Raw genomic sequence first — 19,507 nt, forward strand, 5'->3', positions numbered from 1 at the left:
TCTGTGGCCAGACAGTGGGACTTTGTGAGGTGGTGGGAGACTGGAAAGATAAGGCATGGAAGATTTGTTTTTGTACAAGATTGGAAGGCAGTGTTCACTTTGTGGCCTAAGTTGCCTGAGACTGCAGTCGTGCGTGCCTGTGTGCGTGTGTGTGTGTGTGTGTGTGTGTGTGTGTGTGAGAGAGAGAGAGAGAGAGAGAGTGTGTTTGCCATCTAATTTTGAAGAAGGCCTTACTGGCTGAAAGTTATATTTGTGACAGTCTTTCTGTAGTGCCTATCTATGACTCAGCATCTCCACTATATGGTGAGTAGCAACTTCCCTTTTCACAATATTGTTACATTCCATCAAGGATTTTCCATTGTTTCATTTTTTTTTTTTTTTAATAATAGCTTTGGAGCACCACATCGCAACATTCTTTCTGTTTCTCTTTTCCTGCCTTTAAAACAATTTGTATTTCATTTCTATACATAGTGCTGTGCTATAAGCACTTAAAAAAAAAGTCATCCTTAATTGTGCGTTAAACAGGAGACAGATATTCTAAGAACAATTACTGATTGTTCTTAGCCCTGTCCAAATATTCCACTGGGAAATTTAAGACTATATCCACCTGGTGTAGTCACAAGGGAGGAAAAGGAATTAAATAATAATAATAATAATAATAATAATAATAATAAAGAAGAGAAGGAAAGTTATGACTTAGTTCATGAATTTGGGTGCTTTTCTCATAGCCCTCCATATTTAAAGTAAAATTCCAGTGCCTCCTTACTGTGATAGATAATGTAGGAGGCATTTTGGCTATCTGGCTGAAGATTTGATTGGTCTCTTCCAAGTAAAAGCCTAGTGCCTGAACTTACCTTTAGTATGTTCTGCCGAAAAATTAACTATTTCACTACATAAAACAAAAGGAACAAAATATTTACAGTACAAAAAAAGGACCAAAAAAAAACTAATATGGCAGTACATTCCGGTCTACACTACTTTTACACAAATAAAACAGAAAAATGAAGAACAATATAAACAATCATTTTAAGTGCATACATAACAAAGCAGAGATCATTTACTAATTGGTTTATGTCTGCAGAAAATTTGAAATTCTACAGCAACATAAAGTACAAAAACATAATTAATATTTAATATTTCTTTATGAACATACAAATGTAACCAAATTTTAGTCCAATAAATTACAAATTGATATCTTTATATCACATAAAACAAAAATTCTCGTCAGTAACACACTACTGATCTCTCAAATAAATCAGTGTTGCTTCCAGTCTTTTACAAACTTAATATGAAATTCTTTATTGCAGTTACAATACTGTTTCAACATATGTAACAAAGTAAAACACAAAATGCATTACAGACTTTGGGGAAATGTGAACAGAACAGAGCATAAATTGACTGGTAATATTCACACTGAAATCACATCACATTTAAATTTCACTACATCACATCACATTTAAATTTCACTTTACTGTTTAACAGCTCAATGTGGAACTGTTTTCAGTGACTTGAAATATTGGTCCTAAAACTTGTCAGTCACTCTTCCATTATCAAAAATAATCCTTCAAGTTATAAATATGACTTAGAAATCATGCCAGATTCATCATCTACACAGGAAAGTATGAAGGAATGATGCAAGTTTTTCAGCAACCGTACTGAAACATCACATAGATATACTGTCTATACATGTTCATAAACTGTACATTTAAAACTGCACGGAAAGCATGGATGACATAACAAATACTCTTCACAGACATCAAGGGAAGTTTCAAAGGTTACCACAGCAAATATGCAGCAGACTTTTCTGGTGAAACAAAAAACTATAAGTCTTCTTATTTCACTATCTTCACTCTGTCATAAAACATAACACAGCACTGAACGAAATGCAAATTAATAAACTCTCTTCATAATCACTTTCTTTCAACATTTTAAATATCAATACGAGGCCTATATTGCAGCCTCAAGGGTGGGTCGCGAAACCTCCATCTTGTCACATAAACAAATTTTAGTGTATGGTCTTTTCCCAAGAGTTCATCATTGCACAATATATCAATCTGTAAAAAAAGTAAAAACAAAATTAGAAACATGATTTCCCACAGGAAAAGTAGAAATGATAAAAGAAATACAGTCATTGAAAATTAAAATTTTCATTAATAAAAAAAAGTTCAGGAATGGTCCTCTCAGACAAATTAGAGAACACAGGTATGCTTTATCTGTCTGAGGATACTTTTGTAACAAGAACTCTTTTTTTTTTACAAATTCTTTGGTTGAAGGAATATATTCCACCGCTCAAAGATATAACGAGTGACAATGTGAACAAGCAAAGACGGTTCGAATTTTGATGTGCTTCACGTACGAAAAACTGGTTTCCAAAAATGTTATTGAAATATCACAGGGCATGAAAAGAATGTGTAACAGATAACACATGCAACAAAAAGGTATTTAAGGACGAATGTAACGTGATACTCAAGACTATCTTAATTTTTTATCACAAGACAGATACTTATCATGCACATAGACAAAAGATTACAAGGGAAAGTTAAAAAAGTTCTCCTCATTTATTTGAAGGAAGAACTACAAATGAGATGCAAAACATGGAGAAAAGATGACATTACAGCCTATATCCCATTACATACCAATATTTCTGAAAAGTGCAACAATTTCCAAACTTGAATACACTAAAACAACAATATGTGACTTGCAGATAATTGAAATCAAGGAGTGTGTACTACAGTGATGGTACAGAAGTCGTGCGATACCTCCTAATATTGTGTCATATTTCCTTTTGCCCAGCGTAGTGCAGCAACTCGACATGGCGTGGATTCAACAAATTGTTGGAAGTCCCCTGCAAAAATATTGAGCCATGCTGCATCTATCGCCATCCAAAGTTGTGAAAGAGTTGCCGATGTAGGATTTTGTGCACTAATTGATCTCTTGATTATGTACCATAAATGTTCGATAAGATTCATGTCATGTGAACTGGGTGGTCAAATCTTTCGCTCAAACTGTCCAGAATGTTCTTCAAACTAATCACGAACAATTGTGGCGCAGTGACATGGAACATTGTCATCTATAAAAATTCCATCTTTGTTTGGGAATATGAAGTCCATTAATGGCTGAAAATGTCTCCAAGTAGCTTAACATAACCATTTCCAATCAATGTGTATTTCAGTTGTACCACACACCACTATGGAGCTACCACCAGCTTGCACAGTGCCTTGTTGACAACTTGGTGGGTCCATGGCTTCATGAGGTCTGTGCCACTCTCTAACCCTACCATCAGCTCTTACCAGCTGAAATCGGAACTCATCTGACCAGGCCACGGTTTTCCAGTCATCTTGAGTCCCATCAATAAGGTCACAAGCCCAGGAGATGCTCCAGACAATGTTGTGCTGCCAGCAAATACACTCATGGTGGTTGCCCATTAATGCCAAATTTTGCTGAACTGCCCTAATGAGTATGTTGTGTGTGTAACAAGGCACATTGAATACTGTGGTTATTTCATGGAGTGTTGGTTGTCTGTTAACAATGACAACTCTACATAGATGCTGCTGCTTTTGGTTGTTAAGTGAAGGCCTTCGATCACTGTGTTGTCCACCGTGAGAGGTGATGGCTGAAATTTGGTGTACTCTCGGCATACTCTTGACAATGTGAGTATTGGAATATTGAATTCCCTAATGATTTCCAAAATGGAATGTCCGATGTTCCTAACTCCAGCTACCATTAAATTCAAAGTCTGAATTCCCTTTGCGCAACCATAGTCACATCATAAACCTTTTCACATAAATCACCTGAGAACAGATGACAGCTCTGCCAATGGACATCCCTTTTATACCATGAGTATGCGATACTACTCTCATCTGTATAAGTGCATATCACTATCCAATGACTTTTGTTGCCCCAGTGTGTCTATTCAATGCCTGATTAATTATTTTTGTAAAACTAAGCTACAGTTCTTCTACATGTCCCACCAATAGCTAAATGTTTAAATTTTCTCTTTAATAGATCACACTAGTGTTTAACATGTAAATGTTTCTACATACTTTAACCGTCTTTTGTTTCCTGCTACTCACTGTTGTTGCAACTAACTCTTCAGCACTGATACCAGTTCCTATTTGGAAATGTTGCAAAAGGTCAGGTCTATTTGTTGCCATTAGATGTAACGTATTTCCATCATGAAACATGTTCTAAATAGCTTTCAGAGAAAGCATTTACTAGTGTTTCACATTTGCAAAACTGTTAATGTTCCCATAGATTGTTGGAGGTTAAAGTCTCTTCCATGTGATGATAGTACAATTCAGAAAAAAATACATATTAGTGAACAATAACCCTAGGTTTACTGTAAAGATTTTGGCAACAGCTCAGGTCCAGTCAGGTGTTCGATAGGACCCAAAGATTTATGTCCACTTGTGCTACTGGCAAGGAGAGGTCCCCAGCAGTGGGACTGACATTTTGAAACTATCTATATGATGATGTAGGTTAAGGTCCCAGATATCACAACCTGCAGCCATTCAACCTGGTGGGCCCTCATCTACACGTAATCATGAAAAAAGAAAAAAAAAGACAGTTTTTCATGGGGTGCTCTACAGCTTTAGAAAAGGAATGTTGTACAAACTGATTGCCTAACCTAATGGTTAAGGTATAGTCCTCACATGCAGAAAGTTGCGAGTTCGAATCTTGTCTGGTGCTGTGAAATTTTTTATTTTTAAATCTTTATCAAAATGCCCCTGATCATTGTTTTTATTCAAATAATTGGTTTGATTGTAATTTGTTTTATTTCTATTCTGATGTCACATCACTTTAATCATCATATTAACTTTTGCAATTGATATGATTTTTTCTTCCACTGATTCCTTTTCCAATTGTAATCTTTGTGCATGTGAATTTAATTATACTTATTTATCTATAATAATATTCAAACATTTGACAATGCTTATCTAGTGGTTATAATTTGAAAGATGAAATAATCTATTTATATTGACTGTGAAATGTATTTTGCATTACAAGAAGTACATTTTCTTGATGGTAATAGTCATACAAACATTTAAAACACAAATCCTTATTGCACTATGGACAAAACAATGCTGGCGAATATTTAAATGAAAGAAGGGATTACAAATAAAACAAAATACAAACATATGAGTAAAAAAAAAAATGTTGACTGCAATAACTGGAATGAAAACATAAGATGAGATAACAGAAGAAATTAAATCGAAGTTAGTACATAAAAGTAATTAAAATCACATGAATGATAGGAAGAAAAAGAGAGCAACTGAAAAGTTAATACACTCCTGGAAATGGAAAAAAAAAAACACATTGACACCGGTGTGTCAGACCCACCATACTTGCTCCGGACACTGCGAGAGGGCTGTACAGGCAATGATCACACGCACGGCACAGCGGACACACCAGGAACCGCGGTGTTGGCCGTCGAATGGCGCTAGCTGCGCAGCATTTGTGCACCGCCGCCATCAGTGTCAGCCAGTTTGCCGTGGCATACGAAGCTCCATCGCAGTCTTTAACACTGGTAGCATGCCGCGACAGCGTGGACGTGAACCGTATGTGCAGTTGACGGACTTTGAGCGAGGGTGTATAGTGGGCATGCGGGAGGCCAGGTGGACGTACCGCCGAATTGCTCAACACGTGGGGCGTGAGGTCTCCACAGTACATCGATGTTGTCGCCAGTGGTCGGCGGAAGGTGCACGTGCCCGTCGACCTGGGACCGGACCGCAGCGACGCACGGATGCACGCCAAGACCGTAGGATCCTACGCAGTGCCGTAGGGGACCGCACCGCCACTTCCCCGCAAATTAGGGACACTGTTGCTCCTGGGGTATCGGCGAGGACCATTCGCAACCGTCTCCATGAAGCTGGGCTACGGTCCCGCACACCGTTAGGCCGTCTTCCGCTCACGCCCCAACATTGTGCAGCCCGCCTCCAGTGGTGTCGCGACAGGCGTGAATGGAGGGACGAATGGAGACGTGTCGTCTTCAGCGATGAGAGTTGCTTCTGCCTTGGTGCCAATGATGGTCGTATGCGTGTTTGGCGCCGTGCAGGTGAGCGCCACAATCAGGGCTGCATACGACCGAGGCACACAGGGCCAACACCCGGCATCATGGTGTGGGGAGCGATCTCCTACACTGGCCGTACACCACTGGTGATCGTCGAGGGGACACTGAATAGTGCACGGTACATCCAAACCGTCATCGAACCCATCGTTCTACCATTCCTAGACCGGCAAGGGAACTTGCTGTTCCAACAGGACAATGCACGTCCGCATGTATCCCGTGCCACCCAACCTGCTCTAGAAGGTGTAAGTCAACTACCCTGGCCAGCAAGATCTCCGGATCTGTCCCCCATTGAGCATGTTTGGGACTGGATGAAGCGTCGTCTCACGCGGTCTGCACGTCCAGCACGAACGCTGGTCCAACTGAGGCGCCAGGTGGAAATGGCATGGCAAGCCGTTCCACAGGACTACATCCAGCATCTCTACGATTGTCTCCATGGGAGAATAGCAGCCTGCATTGCTGCGAAAGGTGGATATACACTGTACTAGTGCCGACATTGTGCATGCTCTGTTGCCTGTGTCTATGTGCCTGTGGTTCTGTCAGTGTGATCATGTGATGTATCTGACCCCAGGAATGTGTCAATAAAGTTTCCCCTTCCTGGGACAATGAATTCACGGTGTTCTTATTTCAATTTCCAGGAGTGTACAATGATTAAAGGATGTGACAATGGAATATAGATCAAAAGCTTACATTTAAACCAATTGATTGAATAAAAAATAATGATTAAAGTCATTTCAATAAAAGCTTAAAAATAAAACAATGGAAAATCAAGGATGGAATGTAACAATATTATGAAAAGGACAGTTGCTACTCACCATATAGCAGAGATGCTGAGTCGCAGATAGGCAAAACAAAAAGACTGTTGGAAAGTGAGCTTTCGGCCAACACGGCCTTTGCTGGAAACACACACACACACACACACACACACACACACACACACACACACACACACACACACACACACACACACACAAATGCATGTTGTCTATTTTTGACAGAGGCCTTGTTGGCTGAAAGCTCACTTTCCGACAGCCTTTTCATTGTGCCTGTCTGCAATTTAGCATTTCTGCTGTATGGCTTAAAAATAAAAGATTTCGAAGCACCAAAAGAGATTTGAATCCACATACTTTTGCATGTGAGAACTGGACCTTAACCTTTACAGTACAGAAACAGTCTGTGTAACATTTCTGTTTTAAAGCTGTGGAGCATCGTGTGAAATTCCAACACTCTTTTTGTCCATTGCCTGCAAACAAGGTCCCACCAGGGCGAATGGCAGCAGGGTATAATACCTTGGACCTTAACTTACATCATTGTACACATGGTTTCAAAAAGTCTATCCCAACACTGGGGACCACTCCTTGTGAGTTCATGCTCAAACAACCTCACATGGATCATCGGCAAGTCTGTATGAAGTAAATCACTTAGTACTGACCAATAGGTACCGGGACCACATAATTTTGTTACTGCACAGTATGAGCATATTTTGGATTTATAATCTTTACAGCTTCATCTGTAGCACTGGACAATACCAGTGGGTGTGTACCCTTCTGTATTTGCAGTCTGATGCTACCTACTGTGGACTAAACATGTGGTATACAAGTCCAGAAAAACAATGTCGCTCTTATGTAAAGTGCCGGAATATGCTGTTTTCAGACAAGTTATATTTCAACTTTTACTTCAGTGACAGCCACGTGTGCGATGCTGTTGTGGTAACTGCAACCTAGCAGCCTGAACTGCTGAGATGTGTCAAATCTTGAGGTTTGGGACATCACTGTAGACAACATGGATTCTCATCTCTTCAGACTGAGGACAGTCTGAGCAGCAACTGAACAGAAGAGATTTTAAAACTCAGCATACAACCCTTTCTTCATGCAACTATACATACTATACTTTAGAGGGACAAGGGTCCTACTATTGAAACTTCCTGGCAGATTAAAACTGTGTGCCCGACCAAGACTCGAACTCGGGACCTTTGCCTTTCGCGGGCAAGTGCTCTACAGTTTTAATCTGCCAGGAAGTTTCATATCAGCGCACACTCCGCTGCAGAGTGAAATTCTCATTCTGGAAACATCCCCCAGGCTGTGGCTAAGCCATGTCTCCACGGTATCCTTTCTTTCAGGAGTGCTAGTTCTGCAAGGTTCGCAGAAGAGCTTCTGTAAAGTTTGGAAGGTAGGAGACGAGATACTGGCAGAAGTAAAGCTGTGAGTACCGGGCGTGAGTTGTGCTTCGGTAGCTCAGTTGGTAGAGCACTTGCCCGCGAAACGCAAAGGTCCCGAGTTCGAGTCTCGGTCGGGCACACAGTTTTAATCTGCCAGGAAGTTTCATATCAGCGCACACTCCGCTGCAGAGTGAAAATTTCATTCTGGGTCCTACTATTGTTGATTGTATGTTATTTCCACCACAAAATATTTTGTGAAGGGCAGAACCAAACACTGTGAACCGGAACTACAAGTTACATTACCTGTAGTTATGAGACACATATGTTGGAAAGTACTACCTGTTAACTGCAACAGCTGTGTGTCGAGAATACCAGCATCTTAATGAGCTGAAATACACAGACGTCCAAAATTAAAGAAACAAACCACTATTTCCTCGTCCTGTATCTAATTCATGATATAATGACATGAACTGCCAACAGATGTGCGTATGATCATGTACTGCATGGAAGATGACATTCCAGTCAATGGAAAACCATGCCAATGATGAAATCAGACACCTATCAAAAGGGATCATGTTTGCCAGGTAGTCCCACATCCATAGTCGCTGTGAACACAGACGGTGCAGTATGGCACGGAGAAGATGCCTCTGCAGTGGAGGGACATGGGAAGAATGGAAGCAGGACAGTCGCAAACTGATGTGGCCCAGTGGCTTAATGTGAATCGTTCTGTAGTTTTTTGGATGGAGTGACTGTATCCCGAAGACCAGTGTGGAGCCGACCATGTGTAACATCAGAAAGAACGGACTGTTATTTGGCTGTAAGGGCATGACAGTATCAGCTTACTATTGTATGGCAACTGGCATCTGACCTCGCAGCATCCACTGAACGTGTCGCATAGAAGCAAACAGTGTACAGAAGGCTTTGGTAGAGTGGCCTTTATTGTCAGAGACCTGCTGTATGTGTACCTCTGATGCATCTTCATAGAAGGGAACATCTAGAGTGGAGCTGTCAACATGCCACCTTTCCACAGTTGAGCCCCGATTTGGTCTGGACAATGATCCTCGATGGATTCGCATCTGGAGGGAATTTGAAGCCCAATTTTGGGACTGATATCGAGGAGGATTTCCAATGGTGCAGGCAGTGACTTTGTTGACCACTTGAACGCGCCTCTTCATGAAACTGTATAGTTAAATTGGCAATGTTTAACAACAGTTAAACAGCATGATGGAATCTTGGGCCCTTATGTGTGGTTGTTGCGAGGTGCTGTGGGCCCAGACTTCGTACTGCTGTACGATAATGCTCAGCCTCATAGAGCACGGGTGGTTATGTCTTCCTGGAAACAGAAGATATTGCACTCATGGTATGGCCTGCTCACTCTCTCGATTTGAATCCCGTAGAGCATGTCTGTGATGCACTACACACACGTGAGCATTCACCAACCATTCTCCAAGACTTGTAAGCAGCACTGCAGGAAGAATGGGCATTATTGTCTCAACATGAGATTGATGACATCATTCACAACATACCCAGTTGTCTGTCAGGTCTGTATTGCTGCCAGAGTTGGTTACACCCCATACTGAGCACATTAACCAGTTGTCCGAATGTGTGTGCATATCAGTTAAGGTGAAAAAAATGAAGAACAATTTTGTCTATTGTTATGCATGTTGCATAAATTCTTTATATTGTTTCTACTTTACTATCACTTGGTTATACTGTTTTGTGGCAAAATAAATGCAACCTTGCAAAATTTCTGTTTGTTGCTTTAATCTGGACACCAGCATATTCAAGTAGTACTGCAGGGTAGTCTGCTACCTCTCTTGGATAGTGACAGGCAGGATATCCAGCACACATTTAGAGAGCGATGATAGTTGTGACAAAACTGTAATCTATAAGGAGCATTCAAATGAAAAGGCACAAAACTTCGAATAAACAAACCTGTTGAAATTTGCATATGTTATTTTGGGATAATGTAGTGAGACATCCAATAAAGCAAATGTGGTATCACCACCTCCCCCTGAAAAGAATTCAAAGCTGCACCCTCAGCAGCCAAGGTGATGTTCATTGTCTGTTTTGATGGCAAAAGTCTGATACTCATCAAATTCCGCATGCACAGGAAAACCATTAACAGTGATGTGTAATGTGAGACACTCCACAGCCTACACAAGTCCATCAAGAGCAAACGGCCTGTGCTCCTGACTGAGGGAGTGATTCTGCTCTACGATAACTTGCCTCTACACATCTCCAACATCAGACTAAGTGTAATGGTGATGGTGATGTTCAAGTGGGGGCAACTTGCATCTGCCATACAAGCCCGAACATGTCGCCCGGTGAGTTCCATGTATTTACTGTACTGAAAAATCATCTCAAAGGGAAGTGCTTTAACTCAAATAACAAGCTGAAGGATGCGTGGAAAACTGGTTCCTGATACAGCAACAGGAATTCTGGCAATGGGGAATCCTTCCACTTGTGAAACAGTGGGATAGTTGCACTCAGGCCCCTGGTCATTACTTTTAAACAAAGATTTCAATTATACCAACAGTGTTGTTTCTTACCTTTTGTTTTGGACACCCCTCATGCTACTTATTATGCTATGGGCTTCACCAACAGAACATGAATGCACATACTGAGCCCTCTTGAGTCATGGAAGCGCATAACACTGCTAGTCTCATTCACTTCACCCCAGAACATCTCCTTAGTAACTTCGTCTTCGACACTATCTTGACGTGGCAGTACATCTAATCTCACCATTCCCAGAGTCACCACCAATAACCGCATAGAGCTTTACTTTAGCAGAGGCGCTGCACTCCCAGTCTGCTAATTTCCGTAAGTGTTAGTGCTTAATACTACATACTGATCTTTCCAGCATGACATCTAAGAATGGGTCAGTCTTACCATTTTTGTGGTTTCTGCAGCCCAAGTATTGATCAGGAAAATTATATAACCTTTCTGCATGGACCACACTGACTGATAGCAGCTAGGAAATATATCACCTCTACTTTTCCTTGATTGAAGACACTAAGCCACATGCATCCAATGCATCATTGCTAGTGAATCTTTGTTATATTGTGGGTTAAGGAATGTCTTCATGTTTCTGCTGGTCCCTTCCAGTAGTTCATTTTTAGTTTTATGTTTGGGCAGTGCTCACTAAATTCAGTGACTTAATAACAGCTATGAAATCAATGTCACAGCAACTGCAATTAAAACAGAGCCCCTCATACCTTTGTGTATGACTAACATAATATGGCACACAGAGGCTGTCCCATAGCAGCAAAGCTTTGCAGTATGTGTTCTCTCAGCTGTGCATTCAAACATCTTTAAAGTACTTTTACACTGATGTGAAAACTGTTGTAATTTAATAATGTTTTCATAATAGGCACATGAATCACCAGAATGATATAATCGAACCACGCCGAAAGCTGAAAATCTGTGTCACCAATATAACATAGATTTTTGTTTCTAGTGAACTATAAATGGCTTAGCAAGAGTAGATTATTATACAGTAGGCAATCTTAACTTCATTACCAAAACAAATATGTATTACATTCATCTCATCATCAGCTAAAACTTCATCATAACATAAAACAGGTTTTATTACAATGCCATATACTGAAAATATGTGTACCACAAGCACAACAAACAGGTAGATCTCGCCAGAGTAGAATCATGGGTCAGAGAGCAATCCCTACTAGGAGATATGTCAGTGTCACTTTATTTTTAGTCACTCTTCATCCCACTGGCACACTATATTCTGGCTGACAAGCAAGGCTTGTGGGTGAACAGCACAATTTTTCAAAGATTCTCTTATTGGAGACATGTTATTTTCTTGGTCTCAATCTACCTGAAGAGAGGGAATACATCTGCCTGGAACCTTTGTTGGTGCTGTGTAGAAGAACAACAATTTAATTGTCCACTATTACACTTGCAGGTACAAGTGTTCATGCTGGCTTGAGGTGATGAAGATCATATACAAGAATCCTTTTGCAAATATACTGATAAGTCCACTAAATTGAATGATGAGGCAAATAGGAGCAGTTGCCGAGATCCATATGACGTCTTGACTTCAGAATAGGATTTTCATTTCCTAATATTCATCTCCAGGATTTTTGTCTAAAAACATTTGTACAGTCTTGTTTTCAGATGTGCATGTGTCCCCAAGCACTGAACATGTGGTTTCATCTTAAGGTGGTGGTTAACTACATCTCCCAGCTTACACATTTCTTGTAGGCTTTTGTGGTGTGTCCACAGTGCTGGCATTTGAAACAATTAATTGGTTCACCGCCACCACCACCACCACCACCACCACCACCACCACCAACAACACCATTACCTTCCTTTCAATTATTCTCATCCGGCTTGTAGTTCAGGATCTTCAGGGGAATTCTGTGACCTGGCATTCTCATGATAAGTTTTTCATTCAGGTTGAAGATATTTAATCATGTTCTAATATCTTCATTTCTAATCTTGTCTCTCCGCTTATAACCCTTTGTCTTCCTTAGGAACCTCATCTCTGTGGCTTGAATTTTATGACTCTTGAACACGTAAGCTTTCAGCCAGAAGGCCTTCTTCTGAAAGAGGCGACACAAACAAACAACCCAAAGCATGCGCGCGTGTTACACACACACACACACACACACACACACACACACACACACACACACACACGACCACTGTGTCTGGTCTGACTTCAGCTGTCGGAGGCTGTGATTGTGTGTGTGTGTGTGTGTGTGTGTGTGTGTGCGTGTGTGTGTCTGTCTGTCTGTCTGTCTGTCTGTGTGTGTGTGTGTGTTTATTTTTTGGAATTTGCATGTGTGCGTGCATGCATGGGTGCATGTGTGGTCTATTTTTGATGAAGGCCTTGTTGGCTGAATGCTCACTTTCCAACAGTCTTTCTGTTGTATCTATATGCGACTCAGAATCTCTGCTATATGCTGAGTAGCAACTAAGCTTTTTACAATACTTTTGAATTTTAAAATTTGTGATCTATTAGACTCAATAAAATTCGATTTCAATACTAGGTTAAAAAGGCAGAATTCCCTGAAATTTTATGAAATTCCCTGAGATTTCCAGATAAAATGTAATTCCCTGAGAATTCGAGGTTTTCCAGAAGAATCGCCACCCTGATATTAAATTCTGTGTTTTTCTATGATGTTTTTAATTACAAATGCATTGGCTGTACATTAATGACCTTATCTAAATCAATTTTGTTCCATCAGAAATAACAGCTTCTGTGATGTTCTTCATGCAGTTATTGATTATCTTCGAGTACAATTTGTAGCCAGTGTTTAGAGGACTGATGCCTAAAAGGAAATGGTTGGTTCAGTTATGAAAGGCCACATTAGGTACATATCTACATCTACACACAACCTCTTCAAGAATCCATATGGTGCACAGTTTATTTGTTTTGTCTTGTTTTGTTGTAGGGTGCAAAAACAACTAAGGTCATATGCGCCCATGTCAGGACAGTAGAACATGAAGATGAAAAAGGAGTTAAAAACGATTACATGTTAAGCCAGGTACTTTGAGAAAGGTCCATAAAATACACCATAGAGACAATGGAGGTCCTGAACCAAACATTAAATGTCCTTTGCCATACTGCTAAGACAGATAAAAAGTAAAATGCGGTCGACAGCCTGCGTATCGTTCGCTAAAACTGCCAATAACTCAGATGGCAAACGTAAATGAGAACATAAATGGTTAAAAAAAGGGATGCGGTGCATGGTGGAGGGTACCTTGTACCATTATTATTCGTTTCTTTTCCTGTTCCATTTGCAAATAGACTGAGAGAAAAATGACTATGTGCCTCCATACAATCCATAATTTCTCTTGTCCTGGCGGCCCTTAAGCAAAATGTATGCTGGCAGCAGTCGAATCATTCAGTGGTCAGCTTCAAATGCTGGTTCTCTAAGTTTTATCAATAGCATTTCGCAAAATGAATGAACCAACCATAAACAAATCTAGTGGCTGCCTCTGAAAATCTTTGGTGTCTTCCTTAAAGCCAACCTGGTGGGGATTCCAAACATTGAAGCAGTACTCAAGAATGGGTTGCATTAGTATTCTATACATGGCCTCTTTTACGGATGAACTACACCTTCTTAAAATTCTTCCAATAAACCAAAGTTGATCATTTGCCTCATTCCATTTCAAATCGCTTTGTGATGTTATGCCCAGATATTTCACTGATGTGACTGTGTCAAGCAGCACACTATCAGTGCTGTATTCAAACATTGTTGGGATTGTTTTTTCCGACTCATCTGCATTAACTTACGTTTTTCTACTTTTAGGATAAGTTGGCATTCACCAGACCAGCTGCAGACTTTGCCTAAGTCATCTTGTATCATTGGATAGTCACTAATCTCCAGGTAAAGAAGAAAATTTAAGGTTAATAAGCAAGGAACAGCCCCTTTTCGTAAATTGAGGTATTTTGCAGTTCTGGTACTGCCATAAATTGTCTAAGATGTTTAGTGTTATAGATCTGCTTGACTTCACAGGAAGTGGCCGTTTCCACTAAGTGCACTCTATTTCTCAATTGCTTCACTGATTTCTGGATGTCCAACAACACACTACATATCTTTGTTTACATAAAATGGTCCCTTTCCAGGGATAATGAAGGAGACATTTCGAGAAAGACTCCGACTCTTTACAGTGTTAGAGAGATGCTTCTAGATGAAATACAAAAATTTCTGGGTGAGTTTCACTGTTGCCATATGGTACACCCACTCCACTGAAGGTGGTATGGATTTGCGAACTAAGATTAATATTGTTCCCCTATAAGGTTGATAAATACAAGACAACTGACTGAAGTCCTGCATATTGGAGTAAACTAAATAAAATTTGTATGTGGTAGGTGAGTATAAGATTTCTTGCTAATGACTTTTTTGCCTTACTGGCCATCAATCCCTGCAGCACATAATGAGTTTTGTACCATCACTGTGATCCAGATAGTTAAGCTGGGACTCCATTCTCCATGCACACAATAATCCAACACTTCATTACTGTGTTGCTCATCGATCACTGAAACATCACCAGAATATGTTGTAATAGAGGACTGATGGTGTTGAGCAACACCCAGCTTTTTGATTCTGAGTTTGTGAAATATAGATGCAGCTCTGAATAACCAAGTTCGCTGAAGTGATTACTGTTTAGTTTGATCTAGAGGCCATATATACCAACTGTGTCAAATGTGTCTGCCAGTTAATGAAGTTTTGTCATGCTTTCTTTCAGTAGATTACAGATTGGGCAGTTAGATTGATCCCTACATCCTTGTAAGGTGCCTGAAGGTGAAAATATGAAATCAATAGCATCTAAATGTGACATCAGTAAAGAACGATGAATCTAAGAAGACAACAGGAAAGGGAGAAATAAAAAATATTTATTTTTCCTCATACTCTTTATCACCGATGTCCCTAATGTCTTCCATCATTATGGAAGCTACTTAACTGTATTATCTTTCATTATTGTTTTAGTGTTTAAAATCATCATTTTCCACCTTCTGTAATGTACATTCTCAATGTGCATATTACTTCTCACATTTGCGTCTACCTGTAGCTGCCAAACTGCCTGGTTATAATCACCAGGCCTATTTCTCAGCTTTCACATTCAAAGAGCAATGAGAAAATTTCTCAGACTGATACTGAAAGACTTTGCTGTTTTCAGTCAGAATGGCTTTTATTGTCTGACAAGACCCTTTTTAGGTCAGAGCACACTGTTCAATGTTTTTACAGCAAGCAGTTACTGTCCCTGAAATGTAGTTTTGGAAGGTCTTCAAAACATTCACCTATGGCTGCCATAAACACATACCATGTGGCTAATATATACAATATTAAGTCATGCCTGTTTAGAGTTTTTTTTCCAAGATGCTGAATGTACATTTATGACTCCCACAAACATCTGTGGGTTCTACAAATTTCATACTTTATATCGTGGCTGCCAGATGCCAATAGTTGCTGACATTGTTATAAAAATTAATCGGTACTGAAACATTTGTTACTGTCACTTGTAGATGTCAGCTGGTGTAAGCATACTTTGTACAGTACAAAGAAGGGTGAATTCCAATTTGATGTCTTGTTTCATATGTTTGTTTGTCATGTAAATTAGCTGTAAAAGAAAGTTGAGGAAGAAATATATTTACTTATGTATTTGGATGTAACGATTCTTTTTCTATTTCTCTCCTGCAGTAAACACTACTGAATTGGTTTTATCTCTTTATCCAGTTTCAATACTATCAGTAACAAAATTTGTGTGTTAAATGTAGAAAATCCAAACAATAAAAATGTTTGAAAATTCAAACTGAAGATTTCTAAAAATAAGTTACAACTTCTGACAAAACACAGATTCTTGCCAGTCTGCTGGTAATGGCTGTTACTTACAAGACCAGCATCATACATTCTAACTCTTTGTTGCCCCAAAGAAGTTTCACTTAAACGGTTCCCATAAATTTCTGTTGTTGTTGAAGAGGCTCCACACTACTATATCCTGTGCAAGACTCTTCATCTCTGAACAAGCACTGCAACCCACATCTATTTGAACCTATTCACTAATATTGTACTTCTCCCTTGGTCTTCCTCTGCAATTTTTACCCCTCCAATATTAAACTGATGATTCCTGTATGTCTCAAAACGTGTCCTATCAACCAGTCACATTATGCCAAGAATTACTTTTCTCTCCAGTTCTTATTAGTTATGTGATCTACCAACCTAGTCTTCAGCATTCTTCTGTAGCACCACATTTCACGAGCTTTTATTTTCTTCTTGTCTGAAATGCTTATAATCTATCTTTCATGTTCTAGCAGATGTGGAAATGCAAGGAAGTCAGTGTGTGCTAAATCTGGCATGGAGTGCCAATGATCCACTAGTTTACAATACAGATACTTCACTTACTCTAAACTCAAAGCAACTTTGAGGGTAACTGCGCTGTCCATATGGAAGACGATTTTTTCCCCCTTTTGAAATCCAAGCAATTTCATGGATACTTTTCTTTTTATAAAATTGACTTCTAATTATTGTTCTATCCCTTGTAAAGTAAACAATAAGAAGATTCCCTCCCTGAATCCAAGAAAAACTGGACATAGCCTTTCTAGCAGATGGAATGCAGTTCATCTTGTTTGATTCTAACCACTGCTGTCCAGTTGCTTTGATTACTGTTTCATTTTTCGTTTTGAAGAACCACGTCACATATGAAGTAACAAATTGGCACACAAAATAAGTTGGACTTCTTTAACAATACTCCTATTTTGGCTGGTATTCAATAAATGTAGCACCCATCTTGTTTAGAGCTTTCTGATAATAGCTTTCATGTATAATTTAACAAATCATTTCTTATGATGTGCCTATGGCATCACCTATGTTGTAGCCCTTTCATAGCCAATTTAATTCTAAGTTAAAGTTTAAGGACATCATTCACGTCTATCATATTCATGATGTCATACTTCTGCACTTCCATGACAAAGTATGTCCATATGGTGGTAAGAGTACAGTGGAGTGATTTAATAAGGAGATTAATAATATGCGTATGTGACTCAGCCCACAACTGTAGTTTATGGGAAATTAAGACATATTGCTAAGACAAGAGAAGGTCCTTTGAAAATGTCAGCAGCATTGTATACTTCTCTCAACATTAAGCTGCCCACAAGCACACAGGAAATGTCAGTCTAAAAGAAGAATGACTGCAACAGGGCAGCACAAATACACCAAATACGTCACTAAAAAAGATTGAGCCATTGGGAACACGATCCTAGAAAAAGTTTTCCCAATACCAGAAGCAAATGGCAGCCAAACCTGAAAATTCTGACATGTATTGCTTGAGGAACTTGATGGATAGACAAAGTGGTACCAAGACACCCTAGTGTAATCTATGACTCTATAACACAAAACCCATTTGCTGGAGAAAGCAAACAAATGGAAGGAAAACATAGGAAAAAGAAGGGCAAGGAGGAGAACACTTTATGAAAAAGTTTCATTCACTTGGAACTTTGGAGAGCAATTCTGCAACAAAGAGCTCTGTCTTGTTGCAGTCTTGGAGGAGTCAATATGGGTCAGTGGCTGCTGCTTAGAGATGGTAGCATTGGTTAAATCTGTCACTGCCACCTTGTCACACCCTGTTGCTAACAGTCACATGATGAAATTCACTGCACTGTATTGAGGACATAAAGCACGTGATCCGAGTCATCCATGGCAGATGTCACCACTAACTGCTCTTTACCACAGTACTGATGGTAATCCTCTGTTTTTCTTCAGCATCACCCCACTGTCGAGAAGAATGTTTAATTCCACAAAATGCGTGTCTCGATCACTATGAGAACCTAGCTCTCTTGCTTTGTTCCAGTGGCTCAATATAAGTAGTTGTAAACTTTATATTTCATTGTCTGATACCCCACGTTTCCATATCACATTCCTGTACTCCTCTTTCCAATTGTAGGCATACTGTAGCATATTTGTCTGATAGTAACTACTCTGGCAATGAGACTAATGAATTAACTGAACCCTTTTGCATAAACTAATGCAATACAAATTAATTATCCTAAATATTTAAGGATCATTGTGCATTTTAATCAAATGGAGTATCTGTGAGTATATAAGACAAAACATCTGGCATCCAATGTTGGGTGAAACAACTATGAGAAGTACAGGCAATCCACTGAGCCATAAGGAGCAGTTTTCTTATAAACCTTCACCACATTTCAAGGAATTTTTGTTGGTGATAAACTACCCAAAACAAAAGTTTAACACTTGCCAAGTGAATAAACACACACACACACACACACACACACACACACACACACACACAAGTAAAAATTAAGACACCTGCAGTTTCTGAAAATGATGTACTTACGTCTCTGTATTTCTCTGTCCCATTCAAGACTTTCTTGGCAATAAACTTTTTGAGGTGCGTAATTGTTGCCTGTGCTGAGCATCTGATGAATCTTCGCTTCAGAGTCTTTAAGTTTGTGCTTACACACTCCAGACATACATTTACCTGAAAAGGAGAAATGAGAGACTGATGTGGTTATTAGCAAATATGTTAATTATTAAAGGAAAATCAAATGGATATTGCAACAGACTGAACAGTAACGAAAGCAAACCATGGTGTCTGAATTTTTTTATAATGTCAATTGGCCGTAAGTAATAACAAATAACAAAGTGCCATTAATCTGATAGCATACAACAGAAAATCAAACACCAGAAAAGAAAAGAAAAGAAATCTGAAAATTGAGAAGAGAGATGAAAAACAGGCAATCTTATAACACATGACCAAGCTATACAATTGACAAACCAACACACTTTGAC

At 39.5% G+C, this 19,507-nt stretch overlaps 1 protein-coding gene across 1 annotated transcript in view; it reads right to left on the minus strand.

Moving 5' to 3' along the window:
• Positions 1-1,123: 1,123 nt before the first annotated feature.
• The window catches only part of LOC124612432 (polycomb group RING finger protein 3), a 45,844-nt gene continuing 27,460 nt past the window's right edge, over positions 1,124-19,507 (minus strand). Inside the window, exons 5-6 of the mRNA XM_047140639.1 lie at positions 19,053-19,196; positions 1,124-2,054 (exon numbers count right to left, since the gene is read on the minus strand). Coding sequence (XP_046996595.1) covers positions 1,929-2,054; positions 19,053-19,196 — 270 coding nt within the window. The 3' untranslated portion in view covers positions 1,124-1,928. The remainder of the gene's footprint in view (positions 2,055-19,052; positions 19,197-19,507) is intronic.

Source organism: Schistocerca americana, chromosome 4 (assembly GCF_021461395.2).
Source record: "Schistocerca americana isolate TAMUIC-IGC-003095 chromosome 4, iqSchAmer2.1, whole genome shotgun sequence".
NCBI lineage: Eukaryota > Metazoa > Arthropoda > Insecta > Orthoptera > Acrididae > Schistocerca > Schistocerca americana.